The 14715-nt window shown below is 37.4% G+C and overlaps 1 protein-coding gene across 2 annotated transcripts in view; it reads left to right on the forward strand.

Moving 5' to 3' along the window:
- Window positions 1-539: 539 nt before the first annotated feature.
- Window positions 540-14715, forward strand: part of LOC149831806 (ubiquitin carboxyl-terminal hydrolase 26-like) — a 43612-nt gene continuing 29436 nt past the window's right edge. For both annotated transcript variants that reach the window (XM_090014153.1, XM_090014152.1), the window contains exons 1-6: window positions 540-635; window positions 2169-2699; window positions 2774-3370; window positions 11709-11964; window positions 12136-12812; window positions 12988-13096. In XM_090014153.1, the coding sequence (XP_089870279.1) occupies window positions 2620-2699; window positions 2774-3370; window positions 11709-11964; window positions 12136-12812; window positions 12988-13096 (1719 nt within the window). In that variant the 5' untranslated portion in view covers window positions 540-635; window positions 2169-2619. The remainder of the gene's footprint in view (window positions 636-2168; window positions 2700-2773; window positions 3371-11708; window positions 11965-12135; window positions 12813-12987; window positions 13097-14715) is intronic.

Here is a 14715-nt window from a genome sequence, read left to right on the forward strand (position 1 = left end):
AAAGCACATAAAAACATGAAAAGAAGTGTAAGAGAATCTCATGTAGCAAACAAGGAAGAAATACATGAGAAGAATAAAAGAAGTGTGGGAGAATCGATATTCACATCAAATTCTTGAAGCTAGAAGTATCACATTTTCGAAGCTAGTTTTCAAGAAGCCGGCTTCTCACCTATCGATTAAGCTTTCAGTAACTCTGAACCAAACATTTGAAAATAAGTCATGAATTCCACCTTGTGATTTGGAATCATATGACTTTAAGAATCACATGAGATGTAAAACAAGCTGGAATGAAGGAGATATATATTATATACATTTTACATAAATGGAAGTTAAAAGATAGGAAACAAAGGAAGAAAGTCAGATCTTATTCAATAAATGAGTAAATGCTGAATAAATGAACAAACAAAGAAGGCATGGTTGATGAGGACAGACCGTTTAAGAAGGCGAGAGAGGTAGCTCCTGTCCCCTTTAAAGCCTCGGCCTCCTGTCCCCCTTTAAAACCGAGGCAGCGTCCCCGCACGCAGACACATGAATCGAAAAGACAAGAGAGTCCGCCCACGGGTGGAGCCCCAGACACGGTGACGCAGAACCCCGCTCTCTCTCTCTCTCTCTCTCATCCCTCCAACCACGAACCAGTGAGCTTTCCCTTCCTCTCTCTCTCTTTCTCTCTTCGCGAGAAGAGGAGAAGGGGGAAATTCTTGTTCCTGTATTTTATTTTTATTTACTTCTTCGTGGTTGTTTTGTTTGTTCATCTCTCTGTACTCTGCCCTAGAATGTTCTTGTTTTCCAGGCTTTTGTTTTCCTTGGTTTGGAGATGGGAGTTTAACCCTGCTTCTTGCATCGGTCGTGTATCTTTGTGCTTTACTTCTTTTATTCTTGTGCATCTCTTTTGTTACATAAAGAAAGGATTTGTCTAGGGTGGGAAGAGTGTTTAATGGAACTAAAGAAAGGTAGAAATTTAGATTTTTCGGAACTGTGTTGGTGGTGATCCGATAATGTGGTTTTCCTGATGCAATTTGGGGTCTGTTTGGGAACCTCAAATCGGAGGTGCGTTGTGGTTTTCCACAATGCTCTAGTGCTCTCTACTGTTTTGGGAGCAGTGGTATTGCCAAAACATTGCATTGGGAATGACGTACCATTCACAAGAGGATGTTTTTGGCAACTTCATCCTCAACAACACATTTTGGCACAACCATATTTTGGCAACACATTGAAATGGTGTTTCCATCTCAATGCAAGGCTCCCAAACAGAGCCTTGATGTATTGGATTACGTGGTTTCTTATATATATATATATATATATATATATATATATATATATATCGGGCTTCGGAGACAGATTTATGGCGCAGTAAAGTGTATTTTTGCTTGCTGATATTTTGACGGGAATCATCCCTTTGTGCCTGTTAGGGTTTTCAATCGAGTGCTCTGCTGCTTAAATTGATTTTTCTCTTGTCGGTTCTGCTTGTTCATTTTTAGATGCAGCCTTGCTTTTAGCTTAGTCTACACTCTGTTTCTTCGTGCATCTGTTTGAATTATTGGTTTACATCTCGGTTTTGAGAGAGAATTTTAAGCTCAGGCAAAGGTTGCAGCAATTTCTTCTGTAGTTTAGCATTGAATTGTATATAGAAACTAGGAGAGGTTGATGTTGTTATGTCATAGAATTTTTTGAGCAAACTTTTGCATTTTCTTTTCTTGATGATGGCTGAAAAGAGTACAATTTGATGTTCAGGTAATTTGTTTTCACTGCATAACTATGGCCGTTGAAGCTACTTCCCAAAAACCATGCTTGTGTGCATGTGTAGGCACGTGTATATTAAAGTATGCTATAGCATTTAATGGAGTATTTTTCTGAGCTGATACAATGGCTCACCTGCCTCATATTCATGATTTTTGGTCTTTGCACATGTTTGTTTCTTTGTCCAAACATCAATCTTATGTAAAGTTTTTTGAGTTGCCATACATTCTCCTTTTATTATTATTATTTTCTTTTTGTTTCATTTGAACAATCTTTGTGGATAATTTTGACATGTCATCACAAATATTCAGCTGCATTGATTTCAAAAAGTGATCTCTTCCCTTCGTGCGAACGCAATAATAACTATCCTTTTATTTAGTTTCAAAAATTTCTGCAGCATAATCTGTCTCTAATTTTTTCTTTTTTTGCAGCTGCTTTGACGAAGAAAGTTAGAGGACCTTTTTTCCAGTTCCCAGAACATGCTATGGTCTTTTGAAAATATATGGGTGTAATTTACCAGCCTTGTACTAGCTGACTTCAATCTGGTAGATCCAGTTATTTATAATCAAGGGTCCTATTGTTTGTGTTCTTTGAGCCATTGTTCATCACCTTGTCAATTGTCTTTACCTTTGGTATATCATACATTTACATTATCTATTTGGCTTTGCCTTCTTGTTGATTGTTTTCATATTTGGAAATTGCTGTGACATTGGAATACCATCTTAAGAGAGAGGTCCTTATACTTTTAATTATATTTTATCATCTCTCAATGGAGAAACTCCATTATCTACATGTGATATTGTTTTTTTCTGAAACCGGTGATGCTATTAAATGCGCCTTAGACGTACAGAGTTTTTCCATTGCTTTTAAGTTGGTGTGACAATGAGTGGGGCTACTACTCGGAGCAAGAATAAGAAACCGAGGCATGGTGATGTTGGTGACAGTTTTTCTGAAATATTGAGGTATACTAGAACTGCATTTTCTTATGCTATATTAACTTGATTTTACAACTTGACTGCATTTTTCTTCTGTCTAGGAAAATCCATTCAACTGGTGAAGTGACAGAAGATGGCATTAATCAGCTGTACATGATCCAGAAGCCGGTTTGTCAGGGATGTCGTGTGAATTCAAAAGATTCTCCTAATTGCTTTTGTGGACTTGTACCTCCAGTTAATGGACATAGGAAGTCTGGTTTATGGCAGAAGACTTCAGAAATAATTGCTTCTCTGGGTCCAGATCCAACTGATGAATTTCGTTCTCCAAATGAGTCACCTGCAGGTTTGACTAATCTGGGTGCTACTTGCTATGCTAATAGCATACTTCAATGCCTCTACATGAACACATCTTTCAGAAATGGCCTTTTCTCTCTGGAGCCAGATCTTTTGAAGCAATATCCTGTCCTAGACCAACTTTCTCGCTTATTTGCACAATTGTATTTCAGTAACAAGGCTTTTATTGATTCAGCTCCTTTCATTAAGACATTGGAGCTTGACAATGGAGTGCAGCAAGACAGTCATGAGTTCCTTACCTTACTGCTTTCCTTACTGGAACAGTGCCTTCTTTCCTCAAATATTCCAAAGGCTAGAACCCTAGTACAGGACTTGTTTCGTGGAAGTTTATCACATGTTACTTGGTAAGAAAACTGTAAGATGACATCAGTTATGTGTACAAATCTTCTTTATTTTCCTATTCAAATAATTCATTATTAGCATATCTTAGTTTTTCCTTTTGCCAAGTGTGACATAATTAAGAAAAAAATGAACGTATAAACCATTTTTTGATGGATATGTGCACAAACAACCTTTATTTGTTTACTTCTGCATTTGCATTCTTATGTTATGTCTAAGTTCCTAGATGCTTCTTTGGAGTACAGCAGAATTTGGTGTTGGCCTCCTCACTGATAAAACTGCCAATGGATTGGTGTGTTTTGTTGAAGAAACCAAGAAAGCAGTAAGAGGAGAGAGAAGAGAGTTCTTTTAGGAATCGGCAGCCACTCTGATTCACATAATCGGCTGCACTAAAACACTATTAGGTTTAATAGGGTTACAACTCTTTTACATGGACAAAACTGCCCTATATTAGTAATACATATTACATAAACATACACGTGATATGGATCCTCTACTGGATCCATATCCGATCCATATTCTAATACCCTTCCTCAAGTTGTGCATGGGAGTGAACTATGTGCAACTTGTTCTTCAGATACCAACAGCGATTACTTGTGAGACCTTTTGTAAACATATCAACGACTTGGTCTTCTGAAGTCACATAAACCGGTTTAATCTCTTTGTCTGCTATCTTTTGTCTGATGAAATGTTGGTCAATTTCAATATGCTTAGTCCAACTGTGGTGAACATGATTGAACGCAATTTGTATAGCACTTCTATTATCACACATAAGATTCGAACTTGAGATATTTTCTTCCATCTCTATAAGTAGATGTCTAATCCAGGTCACTTATGCTGTGGTAGCTGCCATAGATCTATATTCTGCCTCTGTGCTAGATCTTGCCACAACCTTCTGTTTCCTGCTACTCCATGAGACAAGATTTCTTCCGATAAAAACAAGTATCCTGAAACAAACCTCCTCTCATCTGGGTCTCCTGCCCAATCTGCATCTGTATAGGCCAATATGTCATGTTTCGGTGTCCCCCATGAGGATCGTACATATGTGAGTCCATCACCCACCGTGCCTTTTAGGTAACGAAGAATACGTTTGATGGCATCCATGTGACCAGTCTTCGGTTCATGCATGAACTGAGATACTTGATTTACAGAATATACAATGTCTGGTCTAGTAAAAGTAAGATACTGTAACATGCCCACTAAACTGCGATACTTGCTTGCATCAGGATATAACTCACCATCACAAATACTGAGCTTTTGATTGACAACACTAGGTGTAGGCAGAGGTTTGCAATCTATCATTCCTGCTTTTGCCAGAAGATCAAGGGTGTATTTGTGTTGAGTTAACGACATTTTTCCATCCTGTCTGTCCTTCTCTACACCAAGAAAATATCTCAGTTCTTCAAGATCTTTTATCTTGAACCACATACTTAGCAAATCTTTAATTCATTGAATATGGTCTAGATCATTACCAGTGATCATGATATCATCAACATATATAAGTAAGAAAACTAGAGTGGTTCTATCTCTGTATATAAATAGAGAATGATCTAGTTGGGAGCGAAGGAAACCATGGTTTTGAATCTTTAAGGAAAAGCTTTCAAACCATGACCTAGAGGCTTGCTTTAAACCATACAAGGCTCTAGTTAATTTGCATACATATTCTTTTGGGTCTCCCTCTACATAACCTTGAGGTTGCTACATGTAGACCTCTTCTTTTAAATCCCCATGAAAGAATGCATTTTTAATATCAAGCTGACTAAGGGTCCACCCATGTTCAATTGTCAGGCCAAGTATAATACGAATAGTTCTCATTTTCACCACTGGGGTGAATGTCTCATCATAATCTTGACCGTATTCTTGAGTAAAACCTTTGGCAACAAGACGTGCCTTGTATCGTTCAATGCTACCATCTGGTTTATATTTAATCTTATATACCCATTTTGAACCAACAACATTTTTGTCTGGGGGACGACCAACTATCTCCCATGTTTGACACTCATGAAGTGCCTGAATCTCCTCATTCATCGCTTCAATCCATTTGTTAGATTGAATAGCTTGACGAAAACCAAGTGGTTCCTCGTGTTTTTCAATCTTGGATAGAAAGATCTGAAAATCCATAGAAAAGTTATCATAACTCACCCATTTCTCAATAGGGTGCCTTATCCTGCCTGATCTTCTTGGTGCCTCTCTGTTATTGGGCAATGCCACCTGTTTTCCAACATGTACATCTGTTTGCTCTCTGGGTCTCCTGGTATAGACATTTCCTTTGTATCTCAGACATTCTGTTTCCGATACCTCATCTGAAACGGTCTCATCATTTATGCTTTCAGGAGCCAAAGTAGTATGTTCTGCAGCATGTGAAATAAGTTCAACACTGAGCCATGGATCATACCAATCAACAACTGTGTCAATATGTTCACGATTGTGATCTGTTTTATTTCCTAGAAAACTATTTTCATCAAAAATAACATTTCTGGAGATTCTGATCTTCTTATTGGCAGAATCATAGCACCTGTAACCCTTGTGTTCATCTGCATAACCTACAAATTGGCATATAAAAGCTTTGTCCTGAAATTTGGTTCTCATGGATTTATCAACATGTACATAACATGTGCATTTAAAAACTCGTAACTCATCATAATCAGGATGTACACCAAAGATGACATAGTAGGGAGACTGATTTTCAAGAATAAGCATAGGAAGACGATTTATCATATGAGTGACAGTATGAAAAGCTTTTGTCCAAAGACTAACAGACAAGTTACAACCATACATTATACTCATTGCACTTTCCACAATGTGTCTGTGTTTACGTTCAACAATTCCATTTTGCTGTGGTGTGTACGGCAAGAAACTCTACGATGCATCCCATTATCTTGGAGAAAATCTAAAAATTCTTTGGAGGAATGCTCACCACCTCCATCACATTGAAGAATCTGAATAGTTTGGGAGAATTGAGTTTTAACGTAGGCATGAAAATGATGAAAAATAAGGAAAACCTTTGATTTGTGTTTCATAAAGAATATCCAGGTAAAGCGAGAGAAACTGTCAATAAAGGATACATAATATTTACTTCCAGAAGAAGAGGGATTGGGAGCTGGGCCCCAAACATCAGAACATATTGTCTCAAAAGGCTTGAAAGCTCTTTTATTTATTTGATGAAAAGGAAGTCCATGACTTTTGCAGACCTGACAACTGGGACACATTTTATCCTTCAATAAAAGTGAAACAAACTCTGAAAGAAAACCATTGGACACTAATTTTTCAATAAAGACTTGACTACAATGACCAAGACGGGAATGCCAAAGATCTGGCTTATTACATTTGGATAAGCGATCATGCTCTCATCGCGTATATCACGTCCACATCGTTTGAAGATCCTTGACAAAGACAAAAGTAGGAGTAAATTTCACAGATGAATTGGTAGAGTCAACAAGCTTAGAAATAGATGCATGTACAACATTATATAAAGGAATGGATGAAGACTCGGACAAAGAGACGATGACGTTGCCTACGTTTGAAATAGGGTGGTGAGTTCCATCTCCAGTTACAATATTAGATTTACCAAAATATGGGGTCAAAGTAGAGAACTTACCTGCATTGCCGATAACATGGGCTGCTGCCCCAGAGTCAACATACCATATTCCGTCATCATTCTGTTTCAAGTTTAAGTTGGCCATAACAGACATGAGAAGATCCTTGGCATTATCACTGACCCGAAAGGTACCTGCAGTTCCTGATGTAGCAACATTTTTATTGTTTTGTATCCTATTGCGATTTTGTGGGTTGAACCAACAATTAGCTTTGATATGACCATGTTTATTGCAGTGATAGCATGTAGGGATACTTCTTGAAAGGCTGACAGTGAAATTTGGCGTAGGTACTTTTCAAGGACATCTCATACTGGAACAGTTTAGCACGTAAATCCTCAAAACTGGGCAACATAGGCAAACACAATAAAGAAGTGACGAGAACATGATACTCTGATCCTAGGACACTCAGTGTCTGCTGCACCTTTTCTTTATCTGACACTGGACAACCGACAATTGCTAATTGATCTACGATGCTTTTGACTTGATTTAAAAACTCAATAATGGTCATTGTCCCATTTTTCAAAAGATGAAATTCACGCTTAGAAATAACACCTTAGCCTTTGATATCTGAGAGAAGGTCTGAGCTAGAGTCTCCCACAATACTTTAGCTCATCATGAATAGAAACTAATACTTTTTGTGACAATGTGGACGTGCTATACGCGATGAGAGCATGATCGCTCTTCATCCAAGCAACAAATGCAGGGTTGCGGACGGTGTCTGGCAATCCTCCTCCTTCTTTTGCTTCTTGTGTGATGAACTCTGAAGGTGCTTGAGTTGAGCCATCCAAGTGACCTGAAAGGTCTTGACTTCGAATGAAAGGAGTTATCTGTCTTTTTCAAGTCAAATAGTTGTTTGTATTCAACTTTTCAGAGACTAGCTGCCCCCGAAAATTAGAATAAAGACTAGAATTGGTAGAAGCATCCATTTACAGACCTTGGAAAATTTATATTCAAAGTTAAGAGAAATTAAGAACGAGGATAATGACTAAAAAAAACTGAAATTGAATCAATGAAGCAAGATTGTGAAATTGATTTCAGGTTGAAAATAGGACTAGAATAAAGAAGAAGACGTGAGATAACACGTCAAAGTCGGCTGGTGAAGTATAACAAAGATTCAGTTGCTGGTAAATGAGGAGAGAAAAAAAAAGGAATATATGAGACCTGGAAAACACAGACAGGGTCAAAAGACGAAGACAGTTATAAGAAGAAAATAGAAACAGGAAGCAGATCTGAAAAAAGGACGGCAGACAAATATATATTTTTTGTTTTATGGGAGCAATAGTTCTGAAGAAAAGGAAACAACAGCTAACGAGAACTGATCTGAATTTATTTCAGATCAGTTGGAACACACACAGCAGATCTGAATGTCTTTCAGATCTGCGATATAGATAGCTAATCTTTGCTGGAAAAGAGAAGGTGCAGGGGACAAATCATGTAGCAGACAATGACAGAAAAGGAATAGAAAGGCAACCTGATTCACGTGGACTGATTCACGTCCCTGAGGAAGACCCGATTCACGTGTTCTGAAGAGAACGAGGTGAACTCGGCTTTTTCTGCAGCAGATCCATGACCTGATTCACGTGGACTGATTCTCTCAGATCTTTGCTGATTCACGTGGTCTGATGTCGAGGAAGAGAACTCGACTTTTCACGTCCCTTAGAAAGATCCTTTTTATGCCCAGAAATACCGCTGCTCTGATACCATGATAAAACTGCCAATGGATTGGCGTGTTTTGTTGAAGAAACCAAGAAAGGAGTAAGAGGAGAGATAAGAGGGTTCTTTTGGGAATCGGCAGCCACTCTGATTCACATAATTGGCTGCACTAAAACACTATTAAGTTTAATAGGGTTACAACTTTTTTAATGGACAAAACTGCCCTATATTAGTAATACATATTACATAAACATACACGTGATATGGATCCTCTACTGGATCCATATCCGATCCATATTCTAATACTCACTAGATGCAACAGGGACAACATTATCATAGATAATTGCTGTCTCCTGTGGGTTGATATGTTTTGTATTCAAAAGATTTTATCTGAAGTGTATATCTAAACTATTAATGTCTTTATCCAGTTATTGCAAACTCCATTATTTTGGTGGGTCTTTATTTATTCTGTAGTTTACAAGAGAATTGTTCATTCTGCATGTTTAAGCTGCGGATCACTCGGACTTGCTAACTGGTTGCTGAATTTTGAATTTTGCCTACTCACATAATTTTTTATCCAAGTGAGGATATGGTCAAATGATGTAAATATCAAATATGATATTTAAGAATTGCATGTGAACTCTATGCTTGCCATTTAGAATGCCTTTACCTATATATTTTGCAGTCTATTATTTCTCCTTGGTTGATAGAACATATTGGATGGTTTAGTAGCATCAGTGCTGGACGGGTTCTTCACCTGGCCATGTGCCTGTGCTGTGAATATGGACAATGGGTCCACATCATGCTTCATTGACACTGTCCATTCTGTGTCAAACATGGTCAATGCTGTGTCAGGGACTTCGTCCATGTTTTTTCCCCTCTCCATAAGCTTTTGTTTTGTTGTTTGTTTCTATGATTTACCATTAGCATGGCTATAAGTGTATCCTATGTCACATAGGTGCGGGTGCGGCACTTTAAAAAAACTTGGGTGCGGGGGTGCGGGGAGTATATATATATATATATATATATAATTTTTAACAGTTTTAAGTTAACACTACGTGTTTGTGTGCATTTATGTATTTATATATATATATAATATAGATAAAAATGGACTTGATTAGGGTTAGCTGAATCTACTTTTGGATAGAAATGGACCTCAGTGTGGTTGATTTCACCTAACACAAAGGAAGCTGTGTCTAAGTGTTGCACCTGCCTGGTGCAGGTGCGACGCGGGTGCGGTGTCTTGTTAGAAGAGTCCGTGTGACATAGAGTGTATCTTATGATGTATTGAGGGTCTTGACTTTGTAAATTATAATCATGCAATAGAAATTTGGAGTTTGAAACTCTCCCTTTCACTCAAGCACACATTCATATACTTATCTTGCAATGCTAGATGGTAAGTAATGGAATTAACCATTTGCAGGTTTTGTAAAACTCGAATCAGATCCGAAATTTGGAGTGGTCTAGGTTGGATCAGATTGAGAAAAGTAGGAAGAAAATCAAATTGGACAAAATTCTCTTTTAATTAGATTTTTATTTTTTTAAAATACTAAAAAAGCAATAAAGTGAATATGTACAAAGATGGGTAGTTTTGGAGTAATTAGTGCCTCCTTAACATGGTAGAGGAAAATCTCTTGACCTCTTTTTGAATTCAAGGATGCTATAATTCTGGTCAAGTTGAATGGTTGGAAGAAGAATATCAGACATGGAAAAGAAGCTCCAACATGGTGGCATTAGCAACAAGGATATGAGCAAGCAGTACTATTGTAATAACTATAGAACACCTCAGCTGTCATATATGAAAGGATCCTGCATGAGTTGTTCATAAAAGATCTATGCTATGTCACATGGGTGTGGGTGCAACACGGGTGCGGCGCGATTTTAAAATTTTTGGACACGGGGCCTCGGCTATATATATATATATATAAAGTGCAAAGACACAGCACAGTCACAGTCTGTGATTGTGACTGTGACTGTGCACAGCACAATCATTGTGCACTGTGACACAACCTTTTTTTATATATATTTTTTTAAATAAAAAATATAAAAAAATCATTTTTTTTAGTTTTTTTACCTTACAAATGGATATTTTTGGACTCGGTCAACATTGACCGAGTCCAAAACAAGGATGGACTCGGCCTTGACTCGTTGACCGAGTCTGACTCGGCATTGACCGAGTCCGGGCCGTGTCCGAAGCCGCACCCCTGTCCGCACCCGTGTGGGGGCGTGTCAACTCGGATGCGGCGCCTCCCTAGCTGAGTCCGTGTGACATAGGATCTATGAGATAAAGAGTTGCATTGGTCAAATAGAAAACAATCTTCATCCTCAAGTTGATAAGATCATGTCTCTGTTATGTTAATTTTTCAAGTAGCTGTCAATACAGCCTTTGTTGACTATATGACATTGGTGGTCACTATGACAGAAAATGAAAAGCAGAGACTTTAAAGATTGCAACACTGCATTGAAAATATCTTTACTGCTTGTACGTCCAAATCTTACCTCATTAATTATTCATAATGATCACTCAAAGAACTACAAACCTGCAACTCTTTAAAATTTTGATTCATTGGCTTTTTAGATGGTCATTCTTTGATTCATCCATCAAGAGATACTTGCATTATAGGCTTAGAGCGTGATAAACAGATAAAGACCATAGTGACATCCATGGGCAAAGGTGTTAAAAATTGCTATCTTTAGTCCAAGACTTCAAATGGCTTTTTTAGTGTGAATTTTTAGATCTCTAAAGGATCAATTTTTGTAAACTGTGAAAGGATCAATAAAGTAATGTAAAAACTTTAAAAAGATTGATTCTTACCATTTTTTGCCATTTTCCCCCTAAAATTAATTTACCAAAACGACATGTTGGCTGTATCCATGAATTGGGGCATGTTGGTAATATCATCTGATTTTACCTGATTTTTATGTCCATATATATTTCTTCTTATAACTGTTGTTTTAAGTTCACAGAATGCTAAGGCGGTTCATGGTTGTTTATTCTGTCATTTATTAAGTTCTATATCTTACTCAAGAAGCAATATTTGAGTTCACAATTCTGCAGAATATGCTTGAATGATATACTAATGAATGTGTGCAGGTGTTCCATGTGTGGGAAAGATTCAGCAGCTTCATCGAAGATTGAAGATTTTTATGAACTTGAGTTAAACATTAAAGGATTCAATAATTTAGATGAGAGTTTGGATGATTATTTGACTATGGAAGAACTAACTGGTGAAAATCAATATTTCTGTGAGTCATGTGGAAGTCGGGTTGATGCTACCCATTGCATCAAGCTACAGACACTTCCAGCTGTTCTTAATTTCCAGCTTAAGCGTTATGTCTTTCTTCCAAAGGTACTTTTTGTTTCTAATACCTCAAATTCTGGGTGGTATTATTCTCTTACAATTTATGTGCTCCTCTCCAGGAAATAAAAGTGCTGTACCCATTGTGTCATCAGTATTTACTGTATTGATAATATTCCCATGTTTGAATTCTTCACCTTTCTAAGCCCTTTCTCATTTCAGACGACAACAAAGAAGAAGGTTGTGTCAAACTTTAGCTTTCCAAAGCAGTTGGAGATGGGACAAAGGTTGTGTTCTGCTCTGTCAGATGCTCTGATGTATGATCTTTCTGCCATACTAATTCACAAGGGAACAGGTGTTAACAGCGGCCATTATGTGGCACATATTAAAGATAAGTTTAGTGGGTGTTGGTGGCAATTTGATGATGAACACGTCTCAAAGTTAGGAGATCATCCTTTTGGAGAGGGATCCTCAAGTTCTCGTGCCAGAGTAGATTTAAAGGACAATGGATCTCCCAGTGATATTTCTCAACCTCCAAAATTGAATAGCTGCATTGCAGACAACCTGGAGATATATTCATCCGCAGATGCCTACATGTTGATGTATACGAGAAGAAACCCTCTTGATAGCTTGGACATGGAGGGAAAGTTGACTGGTGGAGTCAACAAGGAATTCCTTCCGCTACATCTTTCTGAAGAGATTGAGGAACTAAATAAATTGCATGATAATGCGTGCAAGGGTTATCAACTGAAGAAGCAGACTCAACTGCTGGAAGTAAAAGAACGTCAAAATGAAGTGAGGACAATTCTCTCCATGGCACCTGTTAATTCTATTAATGATCCATACTTCTGGATTTCAACTGATTGGCTTCGCCAGTGGGCTGAAAATCTTAGACCTACGTAAGTGAAGCATTTTAGTTATAGGTTTGGTTTATAGATTCTAAAAGAATGAAACTTAAAAATATTAAGTAAATTAACATACCAATTTCATCCTTCTACGTACTTTGTTTCCTGTGTTAAGAAAAGCATTATGTGTATTTTTTACATTTTTCATTGTCTTATTCCTTCAATGCAGTCAAATAGACAACAACATGATTCAATGTTCCCACCAAAGAGTACCCTTATCAAAAATTGGAGACATGAAGCGGATCTCTGATCAAGCCTGGAAAAAATTGTCCCTAAAGGTGTATAACTTTTTTTGTTTTTCCTCCATTCACTAGCTTGATGTATTGCTCATTCGTTATTAATCTGGTTGCTGAATATTATCTGTTGGAATAACATTCTAGCTGCAACTTTTAAGTGTTTCTTTCCAATATGGTCAGCTGTCACATAGCTTCTGGTGCGAGTGCGGGTGCGAAGACTGCAACACGGAAATTTCAAAAAACTTGGGTGCATATATATATATATATATATGCTACTAGTTGGAAAATCATAGGTGCAAGTTCTATCCACTCAATCTGACCTCATAGATGTGTTTAACATGGTTTGTTTGCTAGACATCGTGCTATGGATATTTTTTTCGATGTAAATATAAGATTTTTTGAGTCATGAAATTTTGGTACATTGTGGGTCATTGATTTTTAAAGCCCTTAAAAACCAACTTACTTTTTGCAAAAAGAAGTGATTTAAAAGTTAAAACCTATTTTCTACTAAAGAAACTATATAGATCACATTTGTAAGGTTAAATTTACAAAAGAAATGGAAAATTTGTAAAAAAAAGTGGTGTTTTCTATTAGATTGCATGTACAAACAATTTATATTCTACACACATAACTGTAAGTTTCTTTAGTTTTTTTTTTCAAATATGGACAATTTTGGACTTGGCCAAAGTTGATCAAGTAAAAAATTGGACAAAAATGGTCAGATACGGGGTTGACTGCACCCGACACTTGTTGACCTGCACCCAACTGTGTCGGGTGCCGCACCCGCACCCAGCAGTGTCGACGCCAGTGCTTCAGGGGTGGAGAAGCACCCATGTTATATAGATGGTCAGATATCTACACTTGTACTCCCAGTTTCCTGCATTATTAGGCCTATTTTATGGTATTCTATTATATTGCTGATGAATTTGCCATAAGCTCAGTTTGACAAGAGTCACATTTTATTGACAATCTTTTTCCTTGTAATTCTTCTCATTGTTTCATTGGCTTCTAGTGGATAAATGAGGTGATTAGTGCAATTAGCGCTGTTTCAGTGACATTGGGAAATTTCTTTTCCTGATAAGCTTTTCCTTCAATCTTTTAATGTGGATCATGGCCTTATTTTCAAGAGCATGAACTGCATTGCTTATTGTTCTCTCAGGCCTGATCATTTCTCCTCCATGTTCTCTTGTTTTTCTTCCTCTCGCAGTCACATGGGATTATGTAGGGCATGGTGTGTCTCTTTTGCTGATGCAGCTAATTTGTTCACGAGGATCATATATCATGGAATGGAAGAAAACATAATAGTATTAGGTTGTTATTACAAGGACCCTTAGATGCTGGAATTGACCACAAAATTATATTGACACAAAAATTTAGCAGTTATGTTGCTTTTACCTTGGTTTGGTTTTCTACAGGTCATATCTGGGTTTTGTTTCTATTGGTTAAACCAAGGTTATGAATAGACTCATTATACAGAACTAGAATTTTGTAAGTATTCAAAATGCAGTGGCTGATCAGGCAGTCACATTTTCATTAAGAGCTCCTTTTGTGCAGGGAGTTCTCCTTTTGCAGCCAAAGACTTGCATTATTGTCTTTATTATTTTGACTAACCCTTTTTTGTCCTTTCAAAATAGTTCTGGGGATATTGTTCTAAAGGTTCA

This window comes from Nuphar pumila, chromosome 7 (genome assembly GCF_984573655.1).
Source record: "Nuphar pumila chromosome 7, dmNupPumi1.hap1.1, whole genome shotgun sequence".
In the NCBI taxonomy this organism is placed as follows: Eukaryota; Viridiplantae; Streptophyta; class Magnoliopsida; order Nymphaeales; family Nymphaeaceae; genus Nuphar; species Nuphar pumila.